The sequence below is a fragment of the Grus americana genome, chromosome Z, assembly GCF_028858705.1.
Source record: "Grus americana isolate bGruAme1 chromosome Z, bGruAme1.mat, whole genome shotgun sequence".
Classification (NCBI taxonomy): domain Eukaryota; kingdom Metazoa; phylum Chordata; class Aves; order Gruiformes; family Gruidae; genus Grus; species Grus americana.
In genome coordinates, this window is record NC_072891.1 from 37907639 (window position 1) to 37934954 (window position 27316).

At 40.2% G+C, this 27316-nt stretch overlaps 1 protein-coding gene across 6 annotated transcripts in view; it reads left to right on the plus strand.

Moving 5' to 3' along the window:
• ADAMTSL1 (ADAMTS like 1) overlaps nucleotides 1–27316 on the plus strand; it is a 463393-nt gene that overhangs the window by 384400 nt on the left and 51677 nt on the right. For all 6 annotated transcript variants that reach the window (XR_008574683.1, XR_008574684.1, XM_054810181.1 and 3 more), the window contains 3 exons: nucleotides 2656–2785; nucleotides 19159–19369; nucleotides 25729–25908. Coding sequence is in view for 4 of the 6 variants with exons in the window: in XM_054810181.1 (XP_054666156.1) it covers nucleotides 2656–2785; nucleotides 19159–19369; nucleotides 25729–25908 (521 nt within the window). In the remaining 2 variants the exon portion in view is untranslated. The remainder of the gene's footprint in view (nucleotides 1–2655; nucleotides 2786–19158; nucleotides 19370–25728; nucleotides 25909–27316) is intronic.

Sequence of the window (27316 nt, forward strand, 5' to 3'; positions counted from 1 at the left end):
ACCAGTGAAAGATAAAAAGGTAAAAAGTTGCAAGAATCTCTGAAAGGAAGTTACAATGAGCAGAGCAGAATGCTGGTAGGATAGCTAAAATTATTGGAAATACAATCAGAGGTGACTTAGGTGACAGGAATAAGCATGGGGCATGAACTGACAGGGAGGTTTGGGGCAGGTTGAATACAGAAAAGTGAAGAGCAGTAGTATCAGAGCTTGGCTATGTGAATTTGATAAAACATACCCATCAATCTGAGGAATGGAGAAAAGAATTCAAGACCTCACAGTCAATCACTTTTGGACAGTCAGCACTGAAACAGGCAATGCAGAAATGTTAAGGTAATTGATAATCCTTGGTCAAGAGCTCACTAGTGACACACTTCAGAGAGGAAAAATTGAAGCTATGGCAGTACACTCCATTTACAAACTTTAGATCTGAAAAGAAAACCACCCAGCACATACAGATGGTGAGTGAGCTGTATCCTTAGGGAACAGAATGATGTCACCAGCATGTGGCAGGACTCAGTGGTTTCTTTCCACAGAGTTAAGAGTACTTTCCCCAGTTTTCCTACCTCTGGATCAGCAGTTCTTGTCTCCTGGCTTCATCAGATTGGTCATGCTGTCAGGCCTGCACGAGTGATCAATGCAAAGTGGAGACCAGTAACTTGAACACAGTGCCATTTCCCATCAAGTAGGGAATCACCCCTGTTCTGCAGTCAGGAGCAGTCTGTCCTGGGAAATCTATATGCCTCTGTTTGCTGTACACAATATGATAACATGCTCAAGGGAAAAATGATTGAGCTGGAAAGGTACTGAACATGATGGAGAGGAGAACGTATTGTTTATGTATAGAAATTTGATTGGTTTCCTTTTCTAAAAATGAATTACTACCATTTGTTTTATTCTTTCAATGGGCTATCTTTTTACAATTTTTTTTAAGTCTTTTGGGAGATTACTTGAATAACAAAATGACTTGAATATATGGGGCCACACTGTAAAGAAAGAAACCCACAAAAATGTTGGCTGACTTCAGGGACTTTGGTAATTTCAATGTTGATGTCCACATCCAAAAATGGCCAATTCCTTTCTTCTTTTCAGCACCTTGAGTACAGTGGAGACACTGTCTATCCTTGAGTCACATGCATGCCCTAAATAGGCTGCACACAAAGGGGCCAATAAATTGCTCAACTTCACTGTGGGCCTTTTCTCAGCCTGTACTGAGAATAAGGAGAATGAATCTGTGAGTAATTTCAGGAGTACAGGAACTACAATGAGTGGCAGCACTTTGGTCCTGTTGAATAACATGATATCATTGTTTGCCTAACGACATGTGCTCTGGCATTAAAAACAGCAAAAGGTATTGTCAGTTCTGTTACACTGCTCTTGGAGCTGTTCAAGCTCTTCCAACACTATTATTTTTTTAATTAACATTGGAGTCTTCAAAAGATTGTGAGATATTTTGGAAAACTAATTGTTGGTTTGGGGAAGATGATGCAATTGTTATGAGTTCAGCTAATCCTTTCCTAACTCAGAAAGTAGGGATGAATGTAAAAAGCATACCTCCGCTTTGCTTGAATGACTGTGGATTAGATTTTTAGGAAGTTCAGGCCAATTATTGTCCTCAGACCCCCTGGGGAAGAAGTAGATCCTCTCTCACTAAGTACTCCTATGGCATGTAGTGTTGCAATCCCTGATTTTCTAGCTTTCTAACCTTTGATCAAAACAACCTGTGATATTCCTATCTTACTCATGAGAAAAGTGAGAGTAATTGGTATGCCAAAAAGTGCATAAGGAATTTGGTATCACCAAGGATTTCCTGAGTTAAAACATAATCACCAAATCTTCCAGCTTCTCTCTTAGTCCTGCTCTGTCCCAGCTCTCAGATAGCAAACCTGCAGGTTTGCTTCTTCAGTTTAGGTGCAGGTCTGTGGATGCAGAAGAATTGTCTGACTTTGTTTTACTTTACTTTTGCACGTGTACCGATCATACCATTGCTTCAAATATAGCATGCTGAAGTCAAGGACATCTTCACACCTTAGCCTGTTTGACTGACAAATAAGCAGCCTCATTGCACTCATCATGAAAGGATGAGTCAGTAGAGAGCACTGGACAATTTTCTGTCCGGGGAAGGTAAGTACTGAATGAAACTAGGGACTTTTCACTGCAATTGAGACTGATTGCAGTGAGACTGAAAGCAAGAACACGTAAAAGTCCAGCATCCCATGTGGTGTTTTGATCAGGCCATCTCCCACCTGGCGGGGGAACAGGATACAAAAGGTGCGGTAAGCAATGTATGACTGGAAAATTGCGAGAGTTACAGATGAAAGCTTTTCCCAATAGAAGGGCAAAAAGAAACCGTGATTTTCCCTACTCAGTCAGCCAAAAAACGTACCCCCTTTGGTAGACATTCATACCATACTTCTCAAAGACCTGCAGAGCGCTTGGATGTAGAAGTAAACACCCCACTGCTGTGTGGGAAGCAGCCTCCTCACTCTCTGCAGCCGGGGCTGCAGCCCCTGAGCTGGCAGCCATGGCTGTGAGGCTATGCTTCCCCCACGCAGTAGCCCCAACGCAGCCCCACTGGCCCTGCCAGGCCCATCTGTAACCCTGGGCTGCCCCTCCAGTTACAGAGAGCTGGCTCTGACCATGCGTTGTTGCGTGCAGGTGTCCAGGAGGCTGTGGTGACCTGCCTGAACAAACAAACCAGGGAGACTGCGGACGAGACACTGTGCGTAACCAGCCGCCGTCCTCCACAGCTGCTGAAAGCCTGTAGCCTGGACCCCTGCCCCCCAAGGTAGGCTTCTTTTATCTTATCACCAGGCATACAGTTTTTTTCCAGATTTAAGAGAGATGTGATCACTGATGACATTGAGAAGCTGATCTTTGAGCTCCACATGAATCTAAGACGTTCAGGGATCTGGGCATTACTGAAATGACTCCTGAACTACAAGAGTAAACACACAGATAAAAGCCTGAGATGGCTGGAGTACCACAGACTGGCTGAACTCAGCAGATCTGTGGCACTCTCACAGGACTTCTTTTAACTGACGTGAAACGATCAGAGGTGATGTGAGTAAGTAAAACTCTGCCGCTGTGTAAGGCACCAGATAGACACAGCCAGGTCAGTGTTGATACCGCAGTTGAGGATACCCAGGACAGGGCTCTTCAGTCCTGTCCAGACATCATTTAATGGATTTTGAGGAATCCATGACAAAAGCAAAGCAAATACACAAGTGCGAGTGATTGTATTCCTGTATATTGCCCAGAGCCATTTAAACAACACTAGCAGCATGAAAAAAAGAATTTTAAATAACTTGTGACCCCAGACTCAATGGCCTTTTGGTCTGGAGGCATACACTGCCTCACACATGCTCTTTCTCAGACTGCAGGGGCTTACAACCTCTTCATGCCACAGTCGTATTGACCAAGAAGTACAAAGTGGTGGTAAAAACAAAAGGCAAACTTCAGACTGCTTGCCCATTCAGGTCCTGCAGGCAGACAATTTATGGATTGGCTTAACTTTACCCAGAGTTGTGTCAAGTTTAAGGAGACTTCTCCAACCTGCTCTCTCACAAAAGGTTTTGCAGAACCTGTTCCTCCCTGGCCTCAGGCAGCTTCCACAATCCTAACCCTAAAAACAGCAGATCTTTGTCTGCAGAGATTCACATCTGTACCCTCTACAACAGAAAATAGCCATCATGAGGTTCCCATGGTTTATTTAAATAGACCTAGGCCTGTCAAGTCTTCAAGATGTACTGTATACGTATTGGTTTTATTCACAGCTGTACACAGGTGCATTTACTCTCTTCTGGTAGTGCAGCAGATTTGAAAGACATTGAGTTAAAACTTTGGACTATTTAAAACACTCAGTGCTGTCCAGGTGGTAGATATTCCTTAGAGTGTTTATTGGTAGGTGTACGTATGCTTTATATGACAGCAGGCTATACAGAGCTATATCATTGTGAATATTAGTAGATTTTGGGTACACAGAGAAGGTTCACATAAAAAATAAAATATGGCATTCAAATATGGTCAGCATCCAAGAATGATAAAGACAGAAATAATCGTTTTATTGGATGGTCAGGGGTTTAAGTCTGTGACAAGCAGAACCAAATAGGCTAACATGTTTCACCAAAGCATTACAAGAATTGCTTATGGGGATATTGCAACCCTGACTTTGTTAAATTCTCTGTATTGCTGGCAATAACACACAAATATTATATTAATGCACAAAAAGAACTTCGTAGGTGGAAATCTTGCTCTAAGTGATAAGTAGCAGCATCACTGGAGCTGAGAGTGCAAGGTAGATGGGAGATTGATCACCCATCGATTCTGACTCAGAAAATAAATATTTACTGGTTAAGAAAAAATAGGCCACACTCATGTAGGCCAGTATTTATGTGAGTTCTGTTACAAAATAGTCTGAGAAATTGGGTGAATACTTTTTGAATTAGTCTGTGTGATAATCCATACCACTGTGGTAAACTTGCTACCAGAGCAGAGCTAGTTTAAAGCAACCTTGGGCATGTAGTCTACCCCATGGAGAATCAGGCCATGAAGCAGAGGTGAAAGGGGATTGAGGTGGCGGGGAGAGACTAAGCAGCTTTCATCCACCCCCAGGGTTGCAATTGAGAAAAGGGAAAATTACTCCCTTCCCTGTATATACATCTCCTCTCTCTCCAGTCTGGAGGAAATTACCTGTCTACAGAGATTTAAGTGGCACAGAATGAAGAACAGCACGTGTTCTGCAAAATGGCTCCTCTGGTAAGAGCAAGGAGGACTAAAACTCAAGGCTGCAGGCAGCGTGGCTGATGGAAAGAGAGGCAAGAAAGAAAGTTGATGTGTCTCCCAGGCAGACTGTGACAGGCTAACTTCCTTATTTCCTGCAAGCTTCTGAAGTACTACATCTACTAATGCCAGTGTATTAAATACAATGGTATGTTAATTAAACTGATAGTATTTAGTGTATAAAGATCATTGCTTTATAATCATTAATTACAGCAGTCTTAAGACTTCCACAGAGAACACATGAAAAAGAAACAAATAAAGGCTTTAGTGTTTTCTCTTTGCTTTAATGGTAAGATGCTTCAGGATTCCAATTCAAGAAATCTTGATCCAGGAATCTGATGGAAATTTAGGCTAAAATACTGTTCTTATAAATGCTGATGAAGGCATTGCTATTGACTGACAAGTCCAAATCTTGTAATACACTGTGGCTGTGAACTTAGATCCCTGTTACAGAAGTTCCCAAAATGCAGTCTGTGAACCACTGATAGTTCCCAGATCTTTTGCTGACGGCTTATAGAGAGAACTGGCTGGTCTCATAGTGTTGGCTCTTCTCTCTGTTTTCCAGCTGCTAAAGTGCATTAACAGAAGCTAAAAATATAGAAAACACTTTCCTAAAATGTCCTTGATGTGTAAGTGACAGTTGGAACACACAGTTGTGGTGGGTAGAGGAGGCAGTCTGCTGAAAAGGCAACTGGGACAGTGACGAATGTCTCAGTAGACGAGGGAATGCTGTCCGCAGCATGAAGAAAACGCTGAGAAGTCTTGCCCAAGAGAAGGAAAATTCCCTCCTAATATATTTAGCAAAATTATTCCAGTGATATTTCTTGAACCAAAACAGCCCAGCATGCTTAGAATTTAATACATGTCTAGAATTTAATACAGTTCAAGATCTTGTTTAGCTTAAGAAGGGAGAACATTTAAAGAGTAGAACTTCCAAGCTTAATGTTGCTTCTGCTGCAGGCACTTTGGTTACATGTGGCACTCTCTGTAGCCTCTCTCAAAGGGTCAGTCTCTTCTGGTCCACAATTGGTTTAGCTGGTTTAATCCAGATAAACAAAAGCATTGAATCACGGCATCTAGTCAGCCTTTCTGGAGGGTCAGAAGGCCTACACCTCAAGTCAGATACTGTAGGAGTAGTCAGTGAAGAATAATTTCATTCTGGTTTTGTTTCATCATTCTTTTTGGACACTTAAGAATGATGCTAAAGGGATCTTCACTGTTGCTGTTCTTTTTGCTCCCTACTGAGAATAAATGTTGATAGACTAGAAGACTTCATTACTCACTTAATGCTTCACCTTAAAATTAGTCTATGGTATCATCATCCTGTTCAATCCTTAATTTCTCTGGTCTCTCCTGGAACAAAATATGGTAAAAGCTAGAATATACTGACAATATTATGAAATACTGACAGATTTATGAAAACACTGAAAAGTGATGGTGCTTGTATAGCAGCTGAGAGAGCTTTATAATTTCCATTGAAATTCTGGCTTAATATCTTAGCACATTACTATTCTGAGTCCATTGAAGAGAGACAGAAAACCTGAACCACAAAAATCTGTCTTCAAGTATTCACAGCTGTATGGAGTCAGCAAAATATCATGCTTAATATTCTTACAGAAGAAAGAAGAAGAACCAGGAAGAGCTGCACACAAAAATTGGAAGATTTCATCCATATTCAAATCCCAAAGCAGCTGAGTTTCCTGTGGTTTCAGACTTGTTGAGAGTCTTTTGCTTATTGTGTCAAGAAGAGGAGCAGAAAAAGAGCCCAGTCCCTTTTCTCCTGGAAAACGGCATAACAAAATTTCCCATTTTGCACAGAACTAAGAATTAGTGAAACACTGTGGACCTGATTGCTAAGTTGGGAGTTAATAACTAATTTTCAACACAGTAGGTAGAGAGTAAAATTTCATATCATTAACTTGGTATACCCTTGTTTGATATTTCTGTAAAAGAGATATAGCCTGTTTTGATGTACTGGGAGACCCAGCATGCTTTCTGCAGGAAAGAGAGGAAGGAAGACCGTGACCATTTTAATTCAGTCATTCAATTACTTAATATGTGTCAATCAAGCTATATCACTTCCAGAATTACATAGCAGTACTTGAGCAGAGCAGTCTTCCCAGAAGTAAATGCAGAATAGCTGTTCAATGTCTAGACATTTCTTCTTGAAGCTCAAAAACGAAAGGGCAGATCACTCAGTTTTGCTAATTGCTATGTTTGTGTTCTAAATTACTTCAAAAACAATCAGAAAAACCCTGTTTCAATGTTGGCTTTACTGTTTTCGACAACAAAATGACTCACATCCAAAATGTGTCTTTTTTCCGTACCCTCCACAACCCAAAATACAGAGGCAGTCATCATCTAATCAGATATAATTGCTTTTGTTTATAACAGCAACAGCATGAGCACCTCGTGGTAAGCCAACAAACTCTACTAAAGGGGTGAAAAAGAAATTGTAACTGTTATTAATTATAACTGCTCGATAGTTTGGTCAATGTGTGTTGAAAAGATTTGGTAAACATGTATGGAGAAGTGGAGAGAGAAGCAAAGCAATGAAAGCCAGATGGCTGAAAATGGAGGAAATTCCAGGCAATTTCTACAGCTTTGTTCTTGCATATTTTCAAAAGTGAACTTTTATTCCTGTACGACAAAGAACAGCTGAATGCTACAAAACCAAGAAAAAAAAAAAACAACAGTGAAGAAAAAGCAGACGCTTCTAGGAATAGCACATGATTTCACCCCAACACTCTTCCTTTACTCCTTCAAGGCTCTGTTGTTAGCAAGACAAGATGAAAAAAAAACATCTGAGTGGTCTTGATACCTGACTGAAGGGTCAAGATAGGCTGAGTTAGGCTGAGCTCTAGCTCATTGCACAATATCTTCTTTTCCTCTTCCTTTTTTTCTCCCATGTCCTTGTTTTGTGTTTGTGCAATAAATTACCTGTTATTATTATTTTAATGTTTATTTGGTGAATGTAGTGTTGTCCATCTGTTTTACTCTGTTTCATTTCCCAGTTGAAGTCAAACTATAAAGGAGAAAAAAATGAACATGTTTTCCGATGCATTTGGAGACATGAGGCGTTAGGTTGCTGGTAGGTCAGACTTAGTTTAAGATGTGCTCCCATGAACAGTCATAAATGAATTCAATATGTATGGAAGGTCCAGAGCATTCTCTAATTCATCAAAGGTGACCTCTGTGTGGGGGAGGGTGTCAATGCATATGCATTTTGCATCACTCAGGTGAAATATTAGAGCATGTCTGTCTAGAACAATCCACTTCCCGCCACCCTTCTCTTCTCTAATGCCTGTGCTAACCAGAACTTAATATTCACTGCCACTTGATATTTTTCAGTATTTTGAACAGATATGCTCTCACTTCAGCATTTCATATGTTAATTTCTAATTCTTATTTTTTTCTCTAAATTTATTATAAATTTTCTTGAGTGTTAATTTACTGCCTTGTCCTGGTTTCAGCTGAGATAGAGTTAATTTTCTGTCTTGTAGCTGGTATAGGGCTGTGGTTTGGATTTAGTAGGAGAATAATGTTGATAACACACTGATGGTTTTAGTTGTTGCGAGGCAGTTGCAGTGTCTACACTAAGTCCAGGACTCTTCAGCTTCTCACGCCCTGCCAGGTGCACAAGAAGCTGGGAGAGCACAGCCAGGACAGCTGAGCCAGGCTGGCCAAAGGGACATTCCCTACCATATAACGTCAGGCTCCGTATAGAACTGGGAAGGTTGGCTGGGAGGTGGGATCACTGCTCAGAAACAGACTGGGCGTCAGGTTGGGTTTTTTTCTGCATGTGGTGAGCAATTGCATTTGTGCATCACTTGTTTTATTATTATTTTTATTATTGTTATTACTATTGTTATTATTATTATTATCCTTTTCCTTTGTTATCCTAAACTGTCTTCATCTCAACCCATGAGGGTTTTTTCCAGTCTCTACCCCATCCCCATGGGGAAAAGGGTTGAGCAAGTGGCTGTGTGGTGCTTAGTTACCTGCTGGGGTTAAACCACGACATGCTTCAACAGCAGGATTCCACTCCCAAAAGAAAGCTTTCCCAACAGTGATGGTAAAGAGCATGCCTTTGCTTTTGTGCCAAATATGAAGTTAAGTCAAATGTTTTGTACTCTAATGGCCAGGATTAACTTTTTTACTGCAGCATTAACCTGTGAAATAAGCTACAGGGTCTTATAAACGGTTGATTGTACTATGCATCATCACTTCCTTTTAAAAGGGGTGAAATTAAGAGCACCATTATATCTTCCATTTACAGTACTGCTGAATTAACTTGTTATAGCAGTAGTCTGAGGAATACTAAATACTTTCAAACCTATTAACCTTTATGGATGAAAAGATAAGGTATGTAAAAGGAGAATAAAAATATCGCCCTAACTGCTGAAAATGTACTGTACAATTCTGTACCATACTTACACATCAAAAAGATTCATGAAACAAATGGAGGAGGCACCTTCATTTCCATTCAGTGTGGAGTGAATTAAGTACCTACAGAAGGAGCTGGATTGATTAAACAAAGAGCGCTGTATCTGCCAGCTAGGTCTGTCACATCTGCAGAAGCATAGCAAGCCCTTCTATTTGTGTCTATGAAAATTTCCATCTTCAGTTACGTGATCTCCATTCCTCTGGCCTCTCTGCTAACATTGTTAAGTGTCAAAGGTCCCTCTGATGGAGTAGAGCTGTGGTGTGCAGTTACCCATTGGAAATGTGACTAAGCTGATGTATTCTACACTGTAACCAGCTGTTAGTAGATCTTAGTCGTTCACAGTCTTGGGAAAGACTTGAACCACTCACACAGAGGTGAACAGCAATGCATTTAATTACCACCCAATGGATCCACAGATTTGTATTGTGATAATTACACTGGATGGAGGTTTGGGGGTTTTTTGTTGTTTTGTTAGGGGTTTTTTTTAATTATAATAGTTACGCTGTTCTGGTTCCTGATCTGAACAAAGGTGTTTGGATATTTCAGACAAGTTCATTCCCCTTCTCATAAGGAAGCAAACTGTACTGCCTAAGGTAATTATTTTCTTCGAGATCTAAGAATCCAGTTCCTCATTCAGGGAAAGTTAGGGGAGAAGTGTATTAAGTCGCCATTCTGTAGTCTGTGGATTCTGCACACCAACCTATACTGATATAACCATCTGGATGAAGATATGAAGTGTTTTAGTACAAGTTTTCCCATATACATATATAGTAACTTTTCTGACACCATCACTTTGAATATAATAACTTTTCCTTCCGTGTAAGTCAAGATCAGATCTCGGTTGATACTTCCATGAATCTGAATACTTTACTATTGTTGTTTTGGTTATTTATGGGAGTAATACGAATTTAGAGCCTCCTCACACAGAGTGAGGACCTCCTGTGTGTTTAGATCTTTTCATGTCAACATGAGAAAAGCATCTTTTATTGCAGAAAAGTGAATGAGTTAATAAACAGATTACCAGTCACAGTTTCCGGATCTCAAAAGGCAAATATTGGATCTGGATGTGTCCTTGGAACAATATTCTTGCACTGCCTTACTAACTGTATATTGCAACAACGGCATTGAAGGGAATTCAAACATAAGCAGGCATTGGGAGTTTCCTGAGTTCAGCCACAGTGCCTTATAGATATATATACCTAAGTTCAGCTGTTCTCCCCTTCCCTTACTAGAACTAGAGAAAAACCTTGTATACCTCATTTTGAGAGACAGCCTGGTTTTGAGACACAGCCTGTTTGTACCTTCTACAGTGGCAAAATAGTTCGCGAACAGTTCATTCTAACAAAAATATTATCCCTGTAATGCTGCCAGCCAGGTCAGCAAGAAGCTCATGTTATCTGCTGGTTTTGTGGCAGTACTGCTTATAAAACTTGGACCTACTAGAGAATTATTTAAGCCCACTCACTGTTATCTGAACACTGTTTCATTCATGAATCTGCTTTCTTTGTCTATTCAATCCAGTGACATGTCCTTTACTTCTTTCCTGCACTGATCATTTCAGCAAAGGCATCCTTAGATTTTAGGAGAGTCTTGCTACTTTGTGGGACAAAATCACATGTTGATGAATATTGATCTTACAGGTTGTGAAGTCAGGCTTCCTGTATATTCTTTCCATGCCATCTACATGCATTTGTACTATCTCATTTTTAAAATGCTTCATTTTAGATGGTATTTCAGATTACAAATAATCAGTTCATTGCAGATCTTTCTCACCTGCTGACCCTTTTCTTTCTTTGCCTTCAGTGTCTGTAAGCTTGTTGATTTCTCCTTCAGGAACAGCTGTTTTTTAACATTTCCATACGGCATAAAGTTAGGCCTAAGAAAAGGTGTTGGCCTATGAGATGGTCCATCACGGAGAGCACCAGTGTGAAAAGAGCCAGGGAGTCTTCAACATAAGGCAGCTCTGTCATGGGCAGCAGGTTGTTAAACTGTCCCTCTGCTTCTTTGCAGAAGAACCATATAAGAGCACTTAATGGCCTGATGTGCACAATTTATTTCATAAATTAGCAGTTCTTGTGTTTTTGCATTACTTCAGTGTAGGTTTAAGGCAAGGGGTATTATCCTGCTCCGCTGTACTTCCCAAACTGTGTGTTCATCCCTGCATTCCTCATTCAGTTTCTGCCATCTGCCATTACAAGTGCAATTCGTGCAATTTCTGTCCTGTTCTTCAAACCTCCCTATATTAGTTCTTAACTAGCTTTCCACCTTTACACTAATTTACTCTGTTCCTCAACTGTTTCCTATGTTCATTTTCTTAAAGGGTCTACCAAGGACCTATCTTTCATTGTATCTCATAAAATACTGAATTATGTCCTTCTAAGAAGTTGCTGCTTTAAGCATGAGCCCAAATCTAAACTCGAGACAAAAGCTGGTACATGTTTGTCTATCAAGCCTAATCTGATCCGTGTAGCTGTATCAAAGACAGCCATTACTATCATTTATCTCAATGCTGCATTTATCATACAGAGTAAAAGTCTCTTGTGAGGTACTTTTCAGCAGCCAGTATGTTTGCTAATCTCCCAAAACAGTTCTCTGCCAAACAAGTTCACCTACCTGAAGTTGTCTTTTCGTGTTCCTCTGTGGTTCATGCATTCTGCATCTGCAGTAGTCCCCTGGAAGATCCACTAGACAACCTTCCACTGTTCAAAGTGTTGGCAGAAAAACACAAACCCTCTGTTCTGACCTGTTCTAATGGTTGATGTTCTCTGCCGTCAACTCAGGGGGCAGCAAGACTTTTTTAATGCAAGGAACCTTATATATATTGCTTGAAGCATGTCAGAAGGTTATTCCAGCAACCAAAATTGCTGTTTGTAGAGTTGTTGAATACTCTATTTACCCTTTGTTGTTCTCTGACATTGAGTTCCTCCTCTATTTTTTTTCTGTTTGGCTCTGTTATATAAATATTGGCTCCCCGCCATGTTCAGCCATAATGAGCTGCAATATTCATTGATACCAATAAGTCTACAGAGTGACTGCAGGCCACTTCTGTCAGCTCCCAGAGCACTCACACTGAGCCTTTGATCTGCTGGCATGCGTTGGCTGCATAGGCATCTCTTTAATGGATTCCCTTCACTTGCAAGGAAGATGCTTTTTGAAGAAAGGCGCCTCACTCTCTGTTGTGCACAATGAGTCCCTGAAACCTTTGCTGACTGTTCAGTTCCCTTATCATGTTGGTGATACTTAACAATAGATTTTGTCAGGCTGGCACTGAACAACAACAAAGCATGAAATATTTTTCTGTTGCTGCTGCTGCTAATTTAAAAGTACTTTGCCTTTTCATTTTTATTTCTTAATCAAGTATTAACTTTTTCAAAGCTTAGTTAAATTTCAGTTTTCCTCTGAGGTGTGTGTATACTGTAGGTATATTTGTAACGTTCTCTCTAACACAAACCAAACCACAGCAGTAGGGAGATCATTTCCTAGAGACTCAGATCCATGTTTAAACACCTGGGTGGAGGTCTTAGCTTTCACACTTCATTTCGAAGGAGCAGTCTGATTTTACAGTGAGTAATTTAACAGCTAAATGAAAAATTAGCTGTAGTTATATTCTTACTTTTTATGCCCCTTTCTTTGAGACTAGTTTGATTATAAAGCCAGGAACTGACCTGGGAGTCCTCATCTCAGTCCTGGCGCTCCACTGCAGGGAAGTATGCTACCCAAACAGGATTGACAGTAACTCTTTCTGCTGTCATATTCTGGATGTTATTTAAGACCTGGCACTGAGGATACTGGATCAACCCAAGATAAATCTGCTAAAGGACCCTCAAGAAAGTCTTTCACACTTATGAAAGAGGAAGATTTGCCACAAACACAGCTCCAGATTGATTACAGTAAAGGAAGGGAGGAGATGTATGGACTCCAAGTAGATTTCTCAGTATGTAGAGTCCAACAGAGGATGCACAGGTTGACAGAGGACAAGAGGAAACCAGTATTGACATAGTACGTGATTTACTCAATCTGTTGCATGCACATATATGCAGCTGCCGCCCAGCCCTTGTGCACTGAGGAACATCTCTATGCAGGCAGGTGTCAGATGTGAAGCAGGACGCTTCCAGGCAAACCTCTCTCCACACTGGTGAATGTTTATTTTAGAAATGAGAAGAGTTCTTTTGTATCACTTTCATATGGTTTAACCACATAAAAATGACAATAATTTCATTTTTTTCAGAACTAGTTTGGGAGGTCTTTGTGTAGAAGGGTGTTTACTTTTCCTGTGCAGTGTTCAATTCTCTTGGCAGTGCTTGAAGGGATTCTGTCAGGATGAAATCATATATGTCTAGAAAATATTCGTTACTTATAACACCTAATAGCTTAGAATGCTTTGGTTTTTACCATATATACTGTGCATATAGGGACTGATCCAAAGTTGTTGGCTCCATAGTGCTTTGGCTCAAGACTATACATTTTTCAAGTTCTACCTACATCATTTACTTTTTCCAGACTGACTATGGGGGTGTGAGAGTGCTTAGTTCTGAAGGCTTGTGGCTCCGCTAGGGCCACAACTCTATTTCTAGCAGCTTCTCCTGCCATGAGTAGCTGCTTAGTTGTTGGTGCCACTTTCTGGTCTACCTAGCTAGCAGAATTATAATGTGGGCTCCGGTGACATTTCAAAACTGAGGCAACAGTGCGTTATTGTCCCTGATGTTATTCGTAACACACTAATGCCTAGAGGTTCCTGTCAAACTGAGAGTCCCATTGTGCTAGACAGTACATAAAGACAGAGTAAGAGATCATCCTTGCTGTAGGTCCACAACCTAAGCAGACAACATGGATGAATCATAGAATCATAGAATGGTTTGGGTTGGAAGGGAACTTAAAGATCATATAGTTCCGCCCCCCCTGCTACAGGCAGGGACACCCTCCACTAGACCAGGTTGCCCAAAGCCTCATCCAACCTGGTCTTAAACACATCCAGGGATGGGGCCAAGAAGCTCAAGAGCGAAAAGAGTATTCTTACTATTTTTCAAATGTAAAGTTGAGACACACAGGTGAGAAGAGTATGATCCAGCCCAGCACTTGAGTCTTCCGCTTGGACTCAAAGGGTATATTCTCCTACTCACAGGCTAGCCTGTGTTTCAGCAGTTCTGGTCTCAGTCACCTCTGGGGTTCAGCAAAGAGCCACAAACAAGGTCCTGCTCACTTGATCCTTTAGTTCTTCACCTAACTGCTTGGGCACGATATGACACTGATACATTTGGTTCTGTCACAAGAAAGAAGGAAGGTTCATTTCTAGTCAAAATTAAATGCGTAGAACTATTTAGTTCATGCTCATGTTATGTGTTAGAAGCTTTTTTTCTTTTCTTTTTAAACAACTTGAAGTCGATCACAAATTTCCAGGGTATATTCTAGTTGAATATATGGGCCCTCACAAAATCTGAAACTAATTAAAGTATAATGTGATAAAGTCTAATTTAGGGTTCACAGGCAAGAATTTTGTTAACTGTGTCAAGAGAATTTCCCTTATTAGGAATAGCATGGTTAAGCTGGTTTTTGAGAGCATCTCTGACTTACATTAATGATAGAGAATAATTGTGCTGTGATTGAAATCAAGATTTTCAGATTACTGGGCCTTTTTTGGCAACTGGAGCTTCACAATTGTTCTCTTTCTTTTATTCATGGGAGCTGCAAATATTCACATTTTAAACATACTGACCATGTTTAATTGTGGAAGCTGCTTGTTTACCTGAAGTTAAGTACATTCATAAGCACTGCTTAGTCAAGCCTAATTTATTCAATGAGAATATTCCAGGAAATTAGTTTGTCATTGGCCTTTTAGAAATTAGAATTTTAATTTGTAAAATTAATAGTATATTACAGATTATTAGTCCAATTCATAATATGAACTGTTAGATTTCCCGACTGATGTTTTCTGGTTCACAAAATCTGTCCATTGCTAATTCACTTTGTTAGTTTATAGTTCCTGGAAGTGCAAGAAATTTAGCGCTCTGTTTGGTTGGGCTTTTTGTGAATTTATGTCCAATTTTTAGGCCACACCCTTAGCATTGTGTGTAAGAAAACCTAAAGGAAAACCATTGCCTTGAGCAGTCCGATCAGGTTCACTACTTAGTTTACCTATCTTCATATGCATTGTATGTCTCCATATACTTCACCAAATCTAAAAAAGCTACCAAGGCATCACAACAGTCTGCTGGAAGCAGGAGATTGTTCATTTGGAAAGTGAAGAGTTTCTGTGATCAGTTGTATATTTTGAATTTATGATGATACTTGAAATAAGCTGTATTTCGGAACCATCCTCTTCTCCCTATACATTTCCAGTGGAAACTTGTTTTCATTTATGTTCATTTGAAAAATGTGCATATATGTGTATTCTAATACATGTATCACTAATATACACGTATCCATTTCAACACATCCAGCCCTATGAACTGGCTTTTTCCTGTTACATTCCTCTCTGTTAGCCATCTCTGAATGTCTCCATGGTTTTGTATTAATATAGTTTTCCTTCAATCAGTTCAAATATTCGTATAACATATCATATATATGTCAGCCTCTGCAGAGGATGAAAACCTTTTGAATTCTGTTTTTTATGAAGTACAATAGTTGAAATATTTTTGAAGTCTAGTTTGTGCTTAAATACATAACCACTACATAGGTATTTAGGAGATGGAGACAGACAACTGATGGACTGATAGACCTAGAGTTAGGACAAGACAGGTGTTTAGGTGCACCGATGTGCCAAAGTCCTGCTGTAAAAAAGGCAGTTTCTCTGTTGCTACATATTAGTATAGCTTTGGGCACTAGTGGAGGAGAAAGAAGGAGGGATAAAAAGAATGTTTTGGACCAAAACCATGCAATTTCTTCACTGGGCTCTGGGAAGCAATACAGGAAGTACCAAACCAATGACTTTCAGCTGGACCATAAACTAGCAAGTATGCAGATTTTTCCTGAAGTCTGTACCCTAACAACAACCATGGTCAGTTCACAAAGATGCCAGTTCCACTTGCACAAGGTTCCCTCAGCTTGATCCTGTAACTAGTTTATTCACATTTTTAAGTATAGGAATATTTCCTACTTTAATTTTAATTCTAGTATTGTCAGATGCATGCAGGACATGGTGGCATTATTCTTTTTTGTATGCCATACACATTGGAAGAGTCAGTTCAGTATGGCCAAAACACCCAAAAGAAAAAAGATAAGGACTATATGAAATAAGACAAGAATTATTTCAGTTAGCATCATGTGAAACTGTGTTACTACAGAAAAGTAGTATTTTTTTTTTTAAAAAAAAAAAGTATTATTGTCTGTAACAGTGCAAGTAGTTTAAAAACTAAATTGTATATTTAGTAGGATAATATTAGTTCAAAGTGTTGCAAGCACCATTAGCTGTTATAAAATAATTCTACAGCCCTGTGATTCTATTCTATAAGGTTACCACTGATCATCTCTGTGTTTTTTAGGACTTTGAAATTCTGCCAATCATATATATCATTTATGGATTTGGTTACTTGCACATCCCTACCCCACTTTGCATGTCTCTGCTCTGCTCTACATTCTTTACTTTGCATCTATGAAAGCCCATAAAAGTCACTGGGGACTGTGAAAGTACAAGGGTAAGAGAGAATTTGACCTCTTATTTCCTGAGCACCTCTAAGGAATCTCCTGTTTAAAGCAGCTGGAAAGAATTGTGAACAAACTGATGTTATGCGTAGGGCAACAGATGCAACCTGCAACAGAAATTTCAAACACTGGAAAAACAAATCCTTTCTTTTTACTGAAACACAGCATTTCTTTCTGGAAGAAGAAACAGACACCCTCTTTCGCAGAAGCCAAGATCTCCAAAGAGTTTATGTGGCCTGCTAGCCACTGAGATGTGAACTGCCAACAGAAACATTGTGCACTTATACCAATAACAAACAATGAGTTGCTGGAGGCAACAGCTATTACCATCACTTGAATAAAAGAAACGAAACTCTGGCAACTAACCATGTATCAAAATAGATTCTGAAATAAGAAAATGCCTTCTTTTCAGCACCTACTCAAATATCTTATTTTAGATTGTGCCAAAACTGAAGGGTAGCTGATATCCACATTAATTCTGACTGACAATTTTATGGGAAAATCTGGGAAGACCTCTCCCCCAAGATCATTCATATGGAGAACATGCTCCAGATTAGCTTAACTGGCTGCCAGATGTCACTCCTATTCCACTGCTAAATAGCTCCCCGTGCACGTATCAGGCTTTAGTGGCCTTTAGGGTATTATGGCCTGGAAAGTGAGCATGGCAACTTCTAACTCAGTATGCAAGATGTGTTCATTGTTAGAAAGGGTTAAACACATTTTTATCCTTGCTTCTCGCAGAACCAAGGCTGTTGTCTAAAAGTGAACTACAGTGTCGTTAGTGCTGCTCAGGACATACGCTGTCCTGTTATAAAATCAGAGTATTTCATCAGAAGATGGAGCTCAGAAGGAGAGCAATGTGGCTTTTTGATCCATCAGTATTATTATCTAAGGAGGAAAAAATATTTCTTACCTCCTAGCTGTTTCAATTTGTTGTGGGTGTTACTGAGAGGAAGGGAACAAATGCTCAAAACAACTTTACAAAATAAATAGAGACATTAGAATTGGCCTGTGACTATAGGATGGCACAATCTTGAATGATTATTTCCATAATGTGTTTACTCACACAATGTATTTTAAACATGCTGAGCAGTTTCCATTGACTGCTGATCTCAGACCGACAGAGTGTTTTTCCTCTGCTTCTTCCACAAATTCTGGTTCATGCAGCTGACATGTTTCAGAACTTTCCTTCATTGTCTGCCTCCATCCTGCTTGGAGCCTGAGGGTGTCTTTCTTCATAATCAGTCTTTTTAGTTTCTGCCTGGCTTTGCTTTCTTCAAGGGCAGGTTCTCTGAACCTTCTTTGTCTTGAATGTTTAATTTACTCCGCTAGCAATCAGTTTCAATAACGTCATGCAGGAAAGGAAGCTATTCTTCAGGATTAGAAAAAGTGGCAGTATTTGGCTCTCGTACTTTTGTTTTGGATGTGGGAGTATGACCAGGTCAGTGTAGTGTTTTGCATAAAGTTGATAGGAAGACTATTTTCTCATATTCTCATTCTGAATATAGGACTTTTCGTGTACACGATTCTGCATATCTCTGAAGTGCCTTCTAGTAGAGTACAAGAGTGGAAGACCTAATATTTGAGGCAATGTTCTGTGTATGGCTAACAGAATTAGGAGTTGTATTCAGTACAGCTCAAACAGCAGATATCTGGTTTTAATGTGATGAACACTGAAATTCAGTCATCAACAGTCCTGTTGATGCGTGATTTACATAGCTAGTGCAGAGAAGGGCTCGCTCAGTGCCAGGTGTTCACCCAGGGGTTGGAGAGGATCTCCCTGCTCTCCCATTGCATCTCTCAAGGCCTTAGCACTCCCTACCTCCACAACAAGGAAAAGTCAGTCAGGAACACCACAACTGGATCTTCTGGGACAAATTCCTGCTCAGCAATTCACTGATAAAGTCCTTTGATAGACTTTGTTAATATCTTCAATTTTTTTGTTAAAGACGGGAAAAAAACCCCAGCTAATTAAATCCATTCGGTCTTGAAATACATAGGCCAGGCTCCTGCAAACCAAAAACTTTTAATTTAGGACACAAAACTGCTCATATGATATTGCAGGAGTCCCAAAGACTTGAAGTTCAAGAGCTTTTGACAAGAACTGAAAATGCAGAGGAACAGTAAATATTCATCTTAGCCTCATCCTGCAGCTACAAGAAGGGTGATGATGATCAGAAAAGGAGAATTCCCTTTCATTTACTGCTTCTTCGCTCCATCTGTCATTATAAAAAGAGAAGAATTAAGGTGACTTTATTCTGTGCTTAAGGTTTTCTCTCCTGACCCTTTCACAGATGGGAGATTGGGAAATGGAGCACCTGCAGTCTTACCTGTGGGGTTGGATTGCAGACACGAGATGTCTTCTGTTCTCATCTACTATCAAGAGAGACTAACGAGACCGTGATTTTGGCAGATGATTTGTGCTACAAACCTAAGCCATCCCTCGTGCAAGCCTGTAATCGGTTTGACTGCCCACCCTCCTGGTATCCTACAGAATGGCAAGAGGTAAGAATGTATGTGTAATCGCATTCTATGACTGCTAAACGTAGTCATTACATGCATTATCAATGCATCATTTTGCTTTAGCCCATCAAGAGAATTTATTAATCATTCCAATGAGCCATTTAAAAAACTGAACAAGTGTGCCTTTTGCTCTTTAAAAAAATGCATCAGTATTTTCAGAGGTAATAGTGACTAGAGCTACTTCTAATGTAAAGTTACTGGAAACTCTTAACAGCTGACTATAGATTCCAGACAAAAATGTCTGGTGTATGGTTGTCAGCTGCAGTGAGTGGATTTGGGTTAGCAATGCCAATGTCTCCAGGAATACACAGCTATAATGATCAAGGAGGAGAGACTCTCTAAAACGTGTTGGGTATTACCTATATTCTCAGATATTAATTTTGTTTAGGACAAGAAACAGTCTTCATCCTTCAGAGTCACAGATGAGTGTTAGGCACGTTCCTTTGGGAGATGGATGCCTTATTACACTAACACTGAAAATTGCTGTCTACACAAGGGATCTGTACAAGGCTTTCCATCTTTGGAAAGCAACCTGAAATTGATTTTTTTGCTGCCAAATGGTTGCAAATTAAAACACTTGTGCAATCCAAAAGACTTAAAGATCCTTCTTGTTGGAGTACTGCACAGGAAGAAAGGATTCTGCCCTGTTGTCAAGAGTAAAGAAAAAAATTTGCTGTGTGGTGGAAGTGCAAGCAAAAGGCCCGTTTAAATCTTCACTTCTTCCGGGTACAAGGATTCATTCCATCCTATGAGAAAAATATGAGCACTTGGCACAGTGCTTACATATGCCTACCTAGTCTCCACCTATAAAATCTGCTCTTTACAGCCAGGGCAATGTTAATGTAGTCACCTAATGAAGTTGATAAGTCTGTGAAGCTTTACTTCATGGGAGAGCTCTGGGTTTGGGCAGGCATCCCAGTAACAAAAATTTATGCCAGCCTGATGTTCTGTCAAAGCTAGATAACTACTCTATGACATTAGTCCTATGTTTATAACAATTCAGTGATATTTCATGCTTTAATTTGTCTACTGATAATCACATACGCATATTTGCTTGGTTGTACTTTTGAATATTTCTAGGCTATAGTCATGTATGACTGCTATATTTGTAAATAGCAAATAGTATTCTACTAGCACATAACATAGTAAGTCAAACATTTCAAAGTTAGGATATGCTAGAAGGAGTGCCTGTGCTTGTTAAAATCCTATAATTGGCCATAGTCCCTACAGAAAGCAATTTGCTGTTAAGTTGATTTGAATAGTCAGAAGAGACATACATTACAGCATGCTGAAGAACTGACTTTCTGCTAACAATGACCATTAGCTATAGGCCACCCTAGAAAGGTACCGAAATAGTTTCTGCTAGAGCAATTTCCAAACAGATTTTTTTCAAGATTTGAACATCTTCCTCAATAGTGTAAACACACATATTTCCGCCTGTCTAAAGTAATGTTTTAGCCATTTTTGTATCTGCTGACGGGCTCTCAAATATGCTGTCTTTTTGAAAGGTATAGCAGATCTTAGGAAGGAGGGAGCTTGATTATGTATAAAGACTTTAACAAGCACATTAATCAGGAATTACATCAAGGCACTGAATTCACACTTTTTGTGTTAGCTGCTGCCTTCTCTGGGCTGGGCAGAGAGAGAGAACCTGTGCTGCAATTCATTGCTGCAGCTTAATGAAGGTCACGTTATAGCTCTTCCGTGCTGACTTCCACAGGCTTTGCAGGCTGGCCAGCTGTGTACGTAGCTCCTCACTACATGGGCACTGAATATTTTCTGTGCTTACCTTTCCCCAGGAGAAAACAGCACAAAAAATGTACTTCTCTACCTCATCTTCTGCCTCTGTTTAGATGACTATAGTGGGAAGATTAAAAAAAAAAAAAAGCCTAATCCATCAAAATGAATTTCCATTCTCTCATTTTTTAAAGACAACTCTCTTCCTTCTTTGCACTACCAACTTCTGTAGAGTTATTTCGACCCTGTAGGAAAGCCAGGCCTCGTAGTTCCGTCTCACACAGGTTTCCCATGGATGACCTCTATGGGAAAACCTGTACCATCAGGCCAGTGCTTTGCACATAGGGATTATTACAGCTGTTATCTCCTGGGATGTGTGAGGGAAAAGACCATTTGGACGGGACGCGAGTGGCTGAAGCTTCTCCTGCAGGTGAGCTCCAGCCATGCAGCAGAGCTGCCATGGAGCCCTCCAGCAGAAGAAATCCTGCAGGAGGATTTCTTTCCTTGCATCAAGGGACCCACAACACTTCCCCTCTCCCCAAATTCCTGAGAGGTTTCCCCACATATGGGGAGACAGAGGGCCCTGCAGGAAGGTGTTTTCCTCACCCCAAGAAAGGTCCTTTAAGGCATCACCAACACCAGAGGGTAACATCTGTTCTCCACACAGCCTGTCTGATGCCATTTCTTTGGTCTCATCTGTGGAGTTTGTTGTGCTTTTCAGAGCACTCTCACAATGGTTTCAAGCAAGCAAACAAACAAAAGATTTAAACTGCAATGAGCAATGTTTTCTTTTCTAAGGCCTTTTATGCTTTTTAAGGAAGGGTTGTCTGAATTAAAGCCCCAGTGTTCCTGGCAGATAAACACACGGTAATTATCAGTGTTGTAACATTCCAAGCGATCTTTTAAATATCTCTTTACAGATTCAAGACTATTTATTTTTAAATAGTTCTGTTTCTTAGCTAAATCCATTAGGATGTTTATCTTATTTTCAGTAGTGTGCTTCTGAAGGAAAGTGGGTATGAGCTGTCATTTTTACAAGGCCCTATAAATATCTACTCTGCAGACCTCAAATAGGAGAGATCTATTAGTAAATCTTCATTCTTCTTTGTTTTATTACTGAATAAGCATCATAATCTCAGTCCCAGTCTAAAGATAATTAGAACAATGGCTTGACCACAGAGTCAGCATGGGAAAACTGGTAACATTTTCACATAATTTCCTAGCCATTTTTTCTCCATATTGTAAAAAGTCCTTTCTAAATCTTCAAGTGTCAGGCCTTAGAAAGCAACTGAAAGATCTGTTGAGAGAAAAATGTTTACTCCCTTTGCAGATGTTTTATCTTACTGTAGAGCCATAGCAGAAAATTCATTTTTGAGAGTAAGACCAAAACTCGTACTGCTGTAGTCCCACCACCTTAAGCAGAGAGCAGTGCAAAATTAAACCATCTGGGAGAGCGTAGAGGTAAGACAACCCCTTCCTCAACTGTCCCTGTAAGCAGGACTGACCATAAAATGACATCCTTTCAAATATTCAGCTACTGCCACAAACCAGTAGTAGTTATGATGCTGAGCAACAGTTGCCTAGCCCTTTATTTTTCATTAATAACTGCCTTTTTTCCACAAGTTTGAGAGAGACCAGCTTCCCTGCCTCCCAAGCAATGGAAATGGTGGTTTTGCCTGGATCCTGTGTATTGTATGCATGTGTGCAGATGCTAATAGGCATGTGCTGAGGCAGAGACAGCCTGCTTTCTCTCTCTGCTTTCAACAGTGACCATTAATTCTTTGTGTTAATTATTGTTTACAGATTGTTGTATGAGCAGAACAGATACCAAAGCAATGGCTGCTGTGAGAGAGGCCAAAGCCACCATTCCACCAGCAGTTTAGGATGACATATGCCAGCACTTCTACCAAAGGAGAATATAGCTGCTGCGGGAATCTCTTTCTTGCCCTTATAGCACCCACTCCCTTATATCTCCAGAAGTGCTGTGCAATCACACAATGGCCCTGGTTAAAGCTAGCCAGAGATATGATTAGCTTTAGTCTAGATTAATTTTCCACTGTGGTTCACTATGCAGCCACACAAATGGTTATGCCAGCATATGGGAAAAGGCAACGCAAAACCAGGAATGACCAGCTGGCAGAATTAGGTGTATAGGTTGTCTTCTTTGGTGTTACTCTTGCCTCATGTTTGCTCAAGCTAATTGTTGAACTAGACATAATCAGGCGGCAACATGGAGAGGTGCCACTCTGGAAGTTGGTACCCTGGCAAAACCCCAGATTCCCTGTAAAGGAATGTCAGGGGATATCAAGCTTGACTCTGTTCAGAAGCTGTGGGGAGCAGGAGTATCAGGAGACACAGTTCAAACAACCACACTTTACCTACCTGGGTAGATGAGGTGAAACCACTCTGTGATACAAGCACCTTTCTCTGTTGTAACAGTGCTGTGAGATCTTTCCGAACAGCAGGGAGAGCATGTTATTCAGATAGGATATGTCTGAATGAGGATCTTCTAAAAACTACTATTTCATATTGCCTGTAAATACAAGCAGATGTTGCTGTCATTGATTACGCCCTTTCTTGGAAAAATGTGAGGGCTGGAAGCTTCCACTAGAGAAAAATCAGCAAAGACCCCAGGGCAGTGAAGGCTCCAGAGGTGAAACATAGGTACAGGCACAGCTCCAGTGCAGTAATCCAGGACTATCCAGAAGAGCATCATTACTGCATTTGGCTCTCTTTGGCACTTAGCAATAGAATTCAGTGTTGAGTAGCAAGTTATTCTTCACGGAACAAAGCTATGTAAGTGACTGAAGGGCAAGAAGCAAGAAAAGATCTGTTTTGTCTTAGTTTTTTATCTGGTAGTGATGGAAGGGCAGGGAGACTTCCTGGGATTTGATTGATTGACAGAAGGAACATGCTTTGTTGTATTCATACAGTACCTAACCCATTTTGGCTCTGGTATACAATGGAAGTCCTTAGGCAATCTAGAAATAATGCTTTTAATCATATTTTTGCTGATTTACTCTCTCCTCAGGAATGAATTGTCCTTGAATGAAAGGTTGATAAATGTTTTCTTTTGTTGAAAACTAAAGTATTGTTTTACTTGTTTAATTTTTTGGAAGCCTTTGAGCTTTGTAGCATTCTGAGTAAGTAGGACAAAAGCTATTTTTACTCATTAGAGAGAAAACCAAACTGAATATAAATATATCTTTCTGCACTTCCTTTGTCTTTCAAGGAAAATATATATCCGAAATAATCAGGCTGGCATTAAAATTTATGCAGCTCTCTCTATGCAAGAGAGAAGGGCCTTTCATGACTGCAAGATTTTCTAAAGCAGTCCCTTTTTAACTGCCCGAGTATAAGTTTTAATACTTCTTCATATGGTTTTCTGCTTCTCAGGCATAATTCCCATGTTGCAAGCTATAAGCAGCTCCTGGTCATGTCAGTGTAGTTCAAGCTCCCCCTTCTTCTTTGCTATGAGAAGGGAGAAAAGGAGTCGAGCTGGTTAGACTGAGCAGAAGAACTGGGAACCTGTTACTAGGCTCAGGAAAAAAGATCCTCATGGAAAAGGGCTGAGCAACCAAGTTTACAAAAAAGATTCAGGAAAGCTATTAAATCTTGTTCAAAATTTCCTGTCCTGCTTGAGTAGAAAATGGATACGGAGGGATATTTACATTAAAGAGAGAGGGGAGGTGGTTTGTCTGGATATTAATCATCCCAATTTACTTTGACTCAAATAAACCTTCCTCCTTAACTTTTGGAAAGAGTGCACACTGCTGTCATGACAGCCATAAATACAAAAGAGCTGCATGGATATTTAATGGTTTATTATATTAATCTTATAAACCAATTACTGAGACTAACAGAAGATTGCAGCTGATATACAGCTGTCACATGAATAAAACATCAGAGAAATGCCATAATGCAAGAAGTATTCAAGGACAGGAATTCTGGGCTGGACAGTTAAGTTTTGAGCTGCACTAGCAATAGACCTCATGCAGGTCAGAAATGACAAATGAGAAAATTACAAAAGGAAGAAAAAGCAAAGCGATAAACTGGGGAAATTTTTATTTATCCGACTCTCAAATTTCCATTTGCTTTAGTTCAAGCTAACTAGTTCATAGCTACTTTTATCTAATATGTATAATCAAATCCTGGAAGTGAAGGTCTTGAATCATCTCTTGCTGGAGAAGACTTTTCTCTCTGGCACAATCAGAGTTCAGGCAGAGACATTAGGGTATAGATACTCCACATCATGTGCAAGTGTCTCATTTTCCAATTGGTGGTTACAGGAAAGGACAACTTTTCCACTTCCATACTGCAATTCTGAGCCATTATTTCTGTGTCTTTTGTACAATCACCTGAAAACAGGACATTTCAGAAATACTGAAGCAATTTTTCTAAATACTAGCAAAATAAGCTGTTTCCACTTTCCAAAATATTGACATTTTTAAAAGAAGTCTGCTTTGAAATCTCTGAATTTTTTTTACTATTTTCTATTTGGCCAAAACTGAGTATTGATTTCTACCCAAATTCACAAGTAATTTTTGCAGCAAGTTGCCATGGTGCAAGTGTGATGTAACGTGGCTGACTCTTATCTCTCCCAGTGTTCACAGACATGTGGCGGTGGTGTCCAGAGGCGAGATACACTTTGTAAGCAGCGCCTGGCAGATGGAAGCTTGTTAGAGCTGCCAGAAACGTTCTGCTCCATGCCAAGGCCAGTTACCCAACAAGCCTGCAAAAATGAGGATTGCCCCAATGAATGGCTCCTCTCTGACTGGACACAGGTATGTTATTTGTATGCACGAGTATTGTGCTGTTCTTGGCAAGGAAATTCCTTGGTCACTTGGGATAAAGGAGCCAAATGAGCTCAGACTGCACAAAGCGTGTTATACCCAGTTTTGTCCCGTAATCTGTCCTTATCATCCTGGTAGGGGATGGGATCACAAGCAAAATGTTCCTTTTTGGAAACTTCATCCACAGATGTGGTTGAGCCATCCAGCCAAACCACTAAGACCTCCCTTCTGGCGTAAACACAAGTCATGCTCCAAACAATAAATCCCTGCCTCTGTCCATGCCTGTGCTTATGTTCATCCAAGGCATCAACAAAGAGTAATCTTTACTCCCCCAAGCTAAATGCTTTTTCTTCCCAAAGCCTGGCTGTTCTGATGTCAATAGTCTTTTCCTCTTGGGGCCACTCCAACCTTTCCCTATGGTGCAGAGAAGAGAAGGGAGGGATTCCTGCGGTCTGCTGTAGGCACATCGTTACAAACACCAAGCCTATTTCATTCTAGGACACTGCTTTTGTGATGTTAGCTAGCTACCCCTTCCTTCAATTTAGGGATGGCAAAACAAACTGACTCTGCTGAAGTCTCTTGCAATTCCCCAGGCTCCATTTCTGGCACTATATGGCTTAAGAAAAATTCCCTTTATATTTATGACTGTATAACTGAAAATACAATTTGACCTTTTAATGCCAGTAAGCATGAAAATCATTCCCCATCTTGCAATCTCTTCCACCGCTCTCCCCATTCTCTTTCATGGAAGGAGGTGGAAAATGTCTTAATTGTGAAAGAAACACCAGTCACCTCACAGAGATGTCCCACCTGCACCCTTCCTATGTTGATCTTTCTTGACATTTTACTCAAATAAGTGGATGTTCTTGTGAAGTCTGCTGCCAGGAGACATATAGCGATTCTGGCAGTGAAGATGGTAATTCTGTTTCCAATCTGTCCTTCTTCACAAGAAGTTGCTTCATGGTTTACGTTGACATCTGTACAACTCACATTTCTGTGTATTGGCACTTACTAAAATCAAATCTGACTTCACTTTCTCCGCCTCATTTCACTTGAAGGTTGCCCCTTTTTTTTGCTCTCCTTACCCTTACTGTGTTTTCTCCCCCTCACTTCATCTCCAATTCCTATTACGATGTGTGTGCACCTACATGTAACGTAAGTGCGGGTGTATCTTTGTGCTACCAGGTTTACAGCACTCAACCCACTTTCCAGCACCTTTACAGACTGCTGCCTGGGCCCTGGTGCAATGGCATTGCCTGTATTCTCACTTTCTGTAATGCTGTATACATAAACAGGAAATAAAATAGGCATGCTGAATTCCATTGAACAATGCCCCACCTGTGCATCAAGCACCACAGTCTTGTATTAGAGGGTTTACACTCTTTTGTGAAAGCCATGT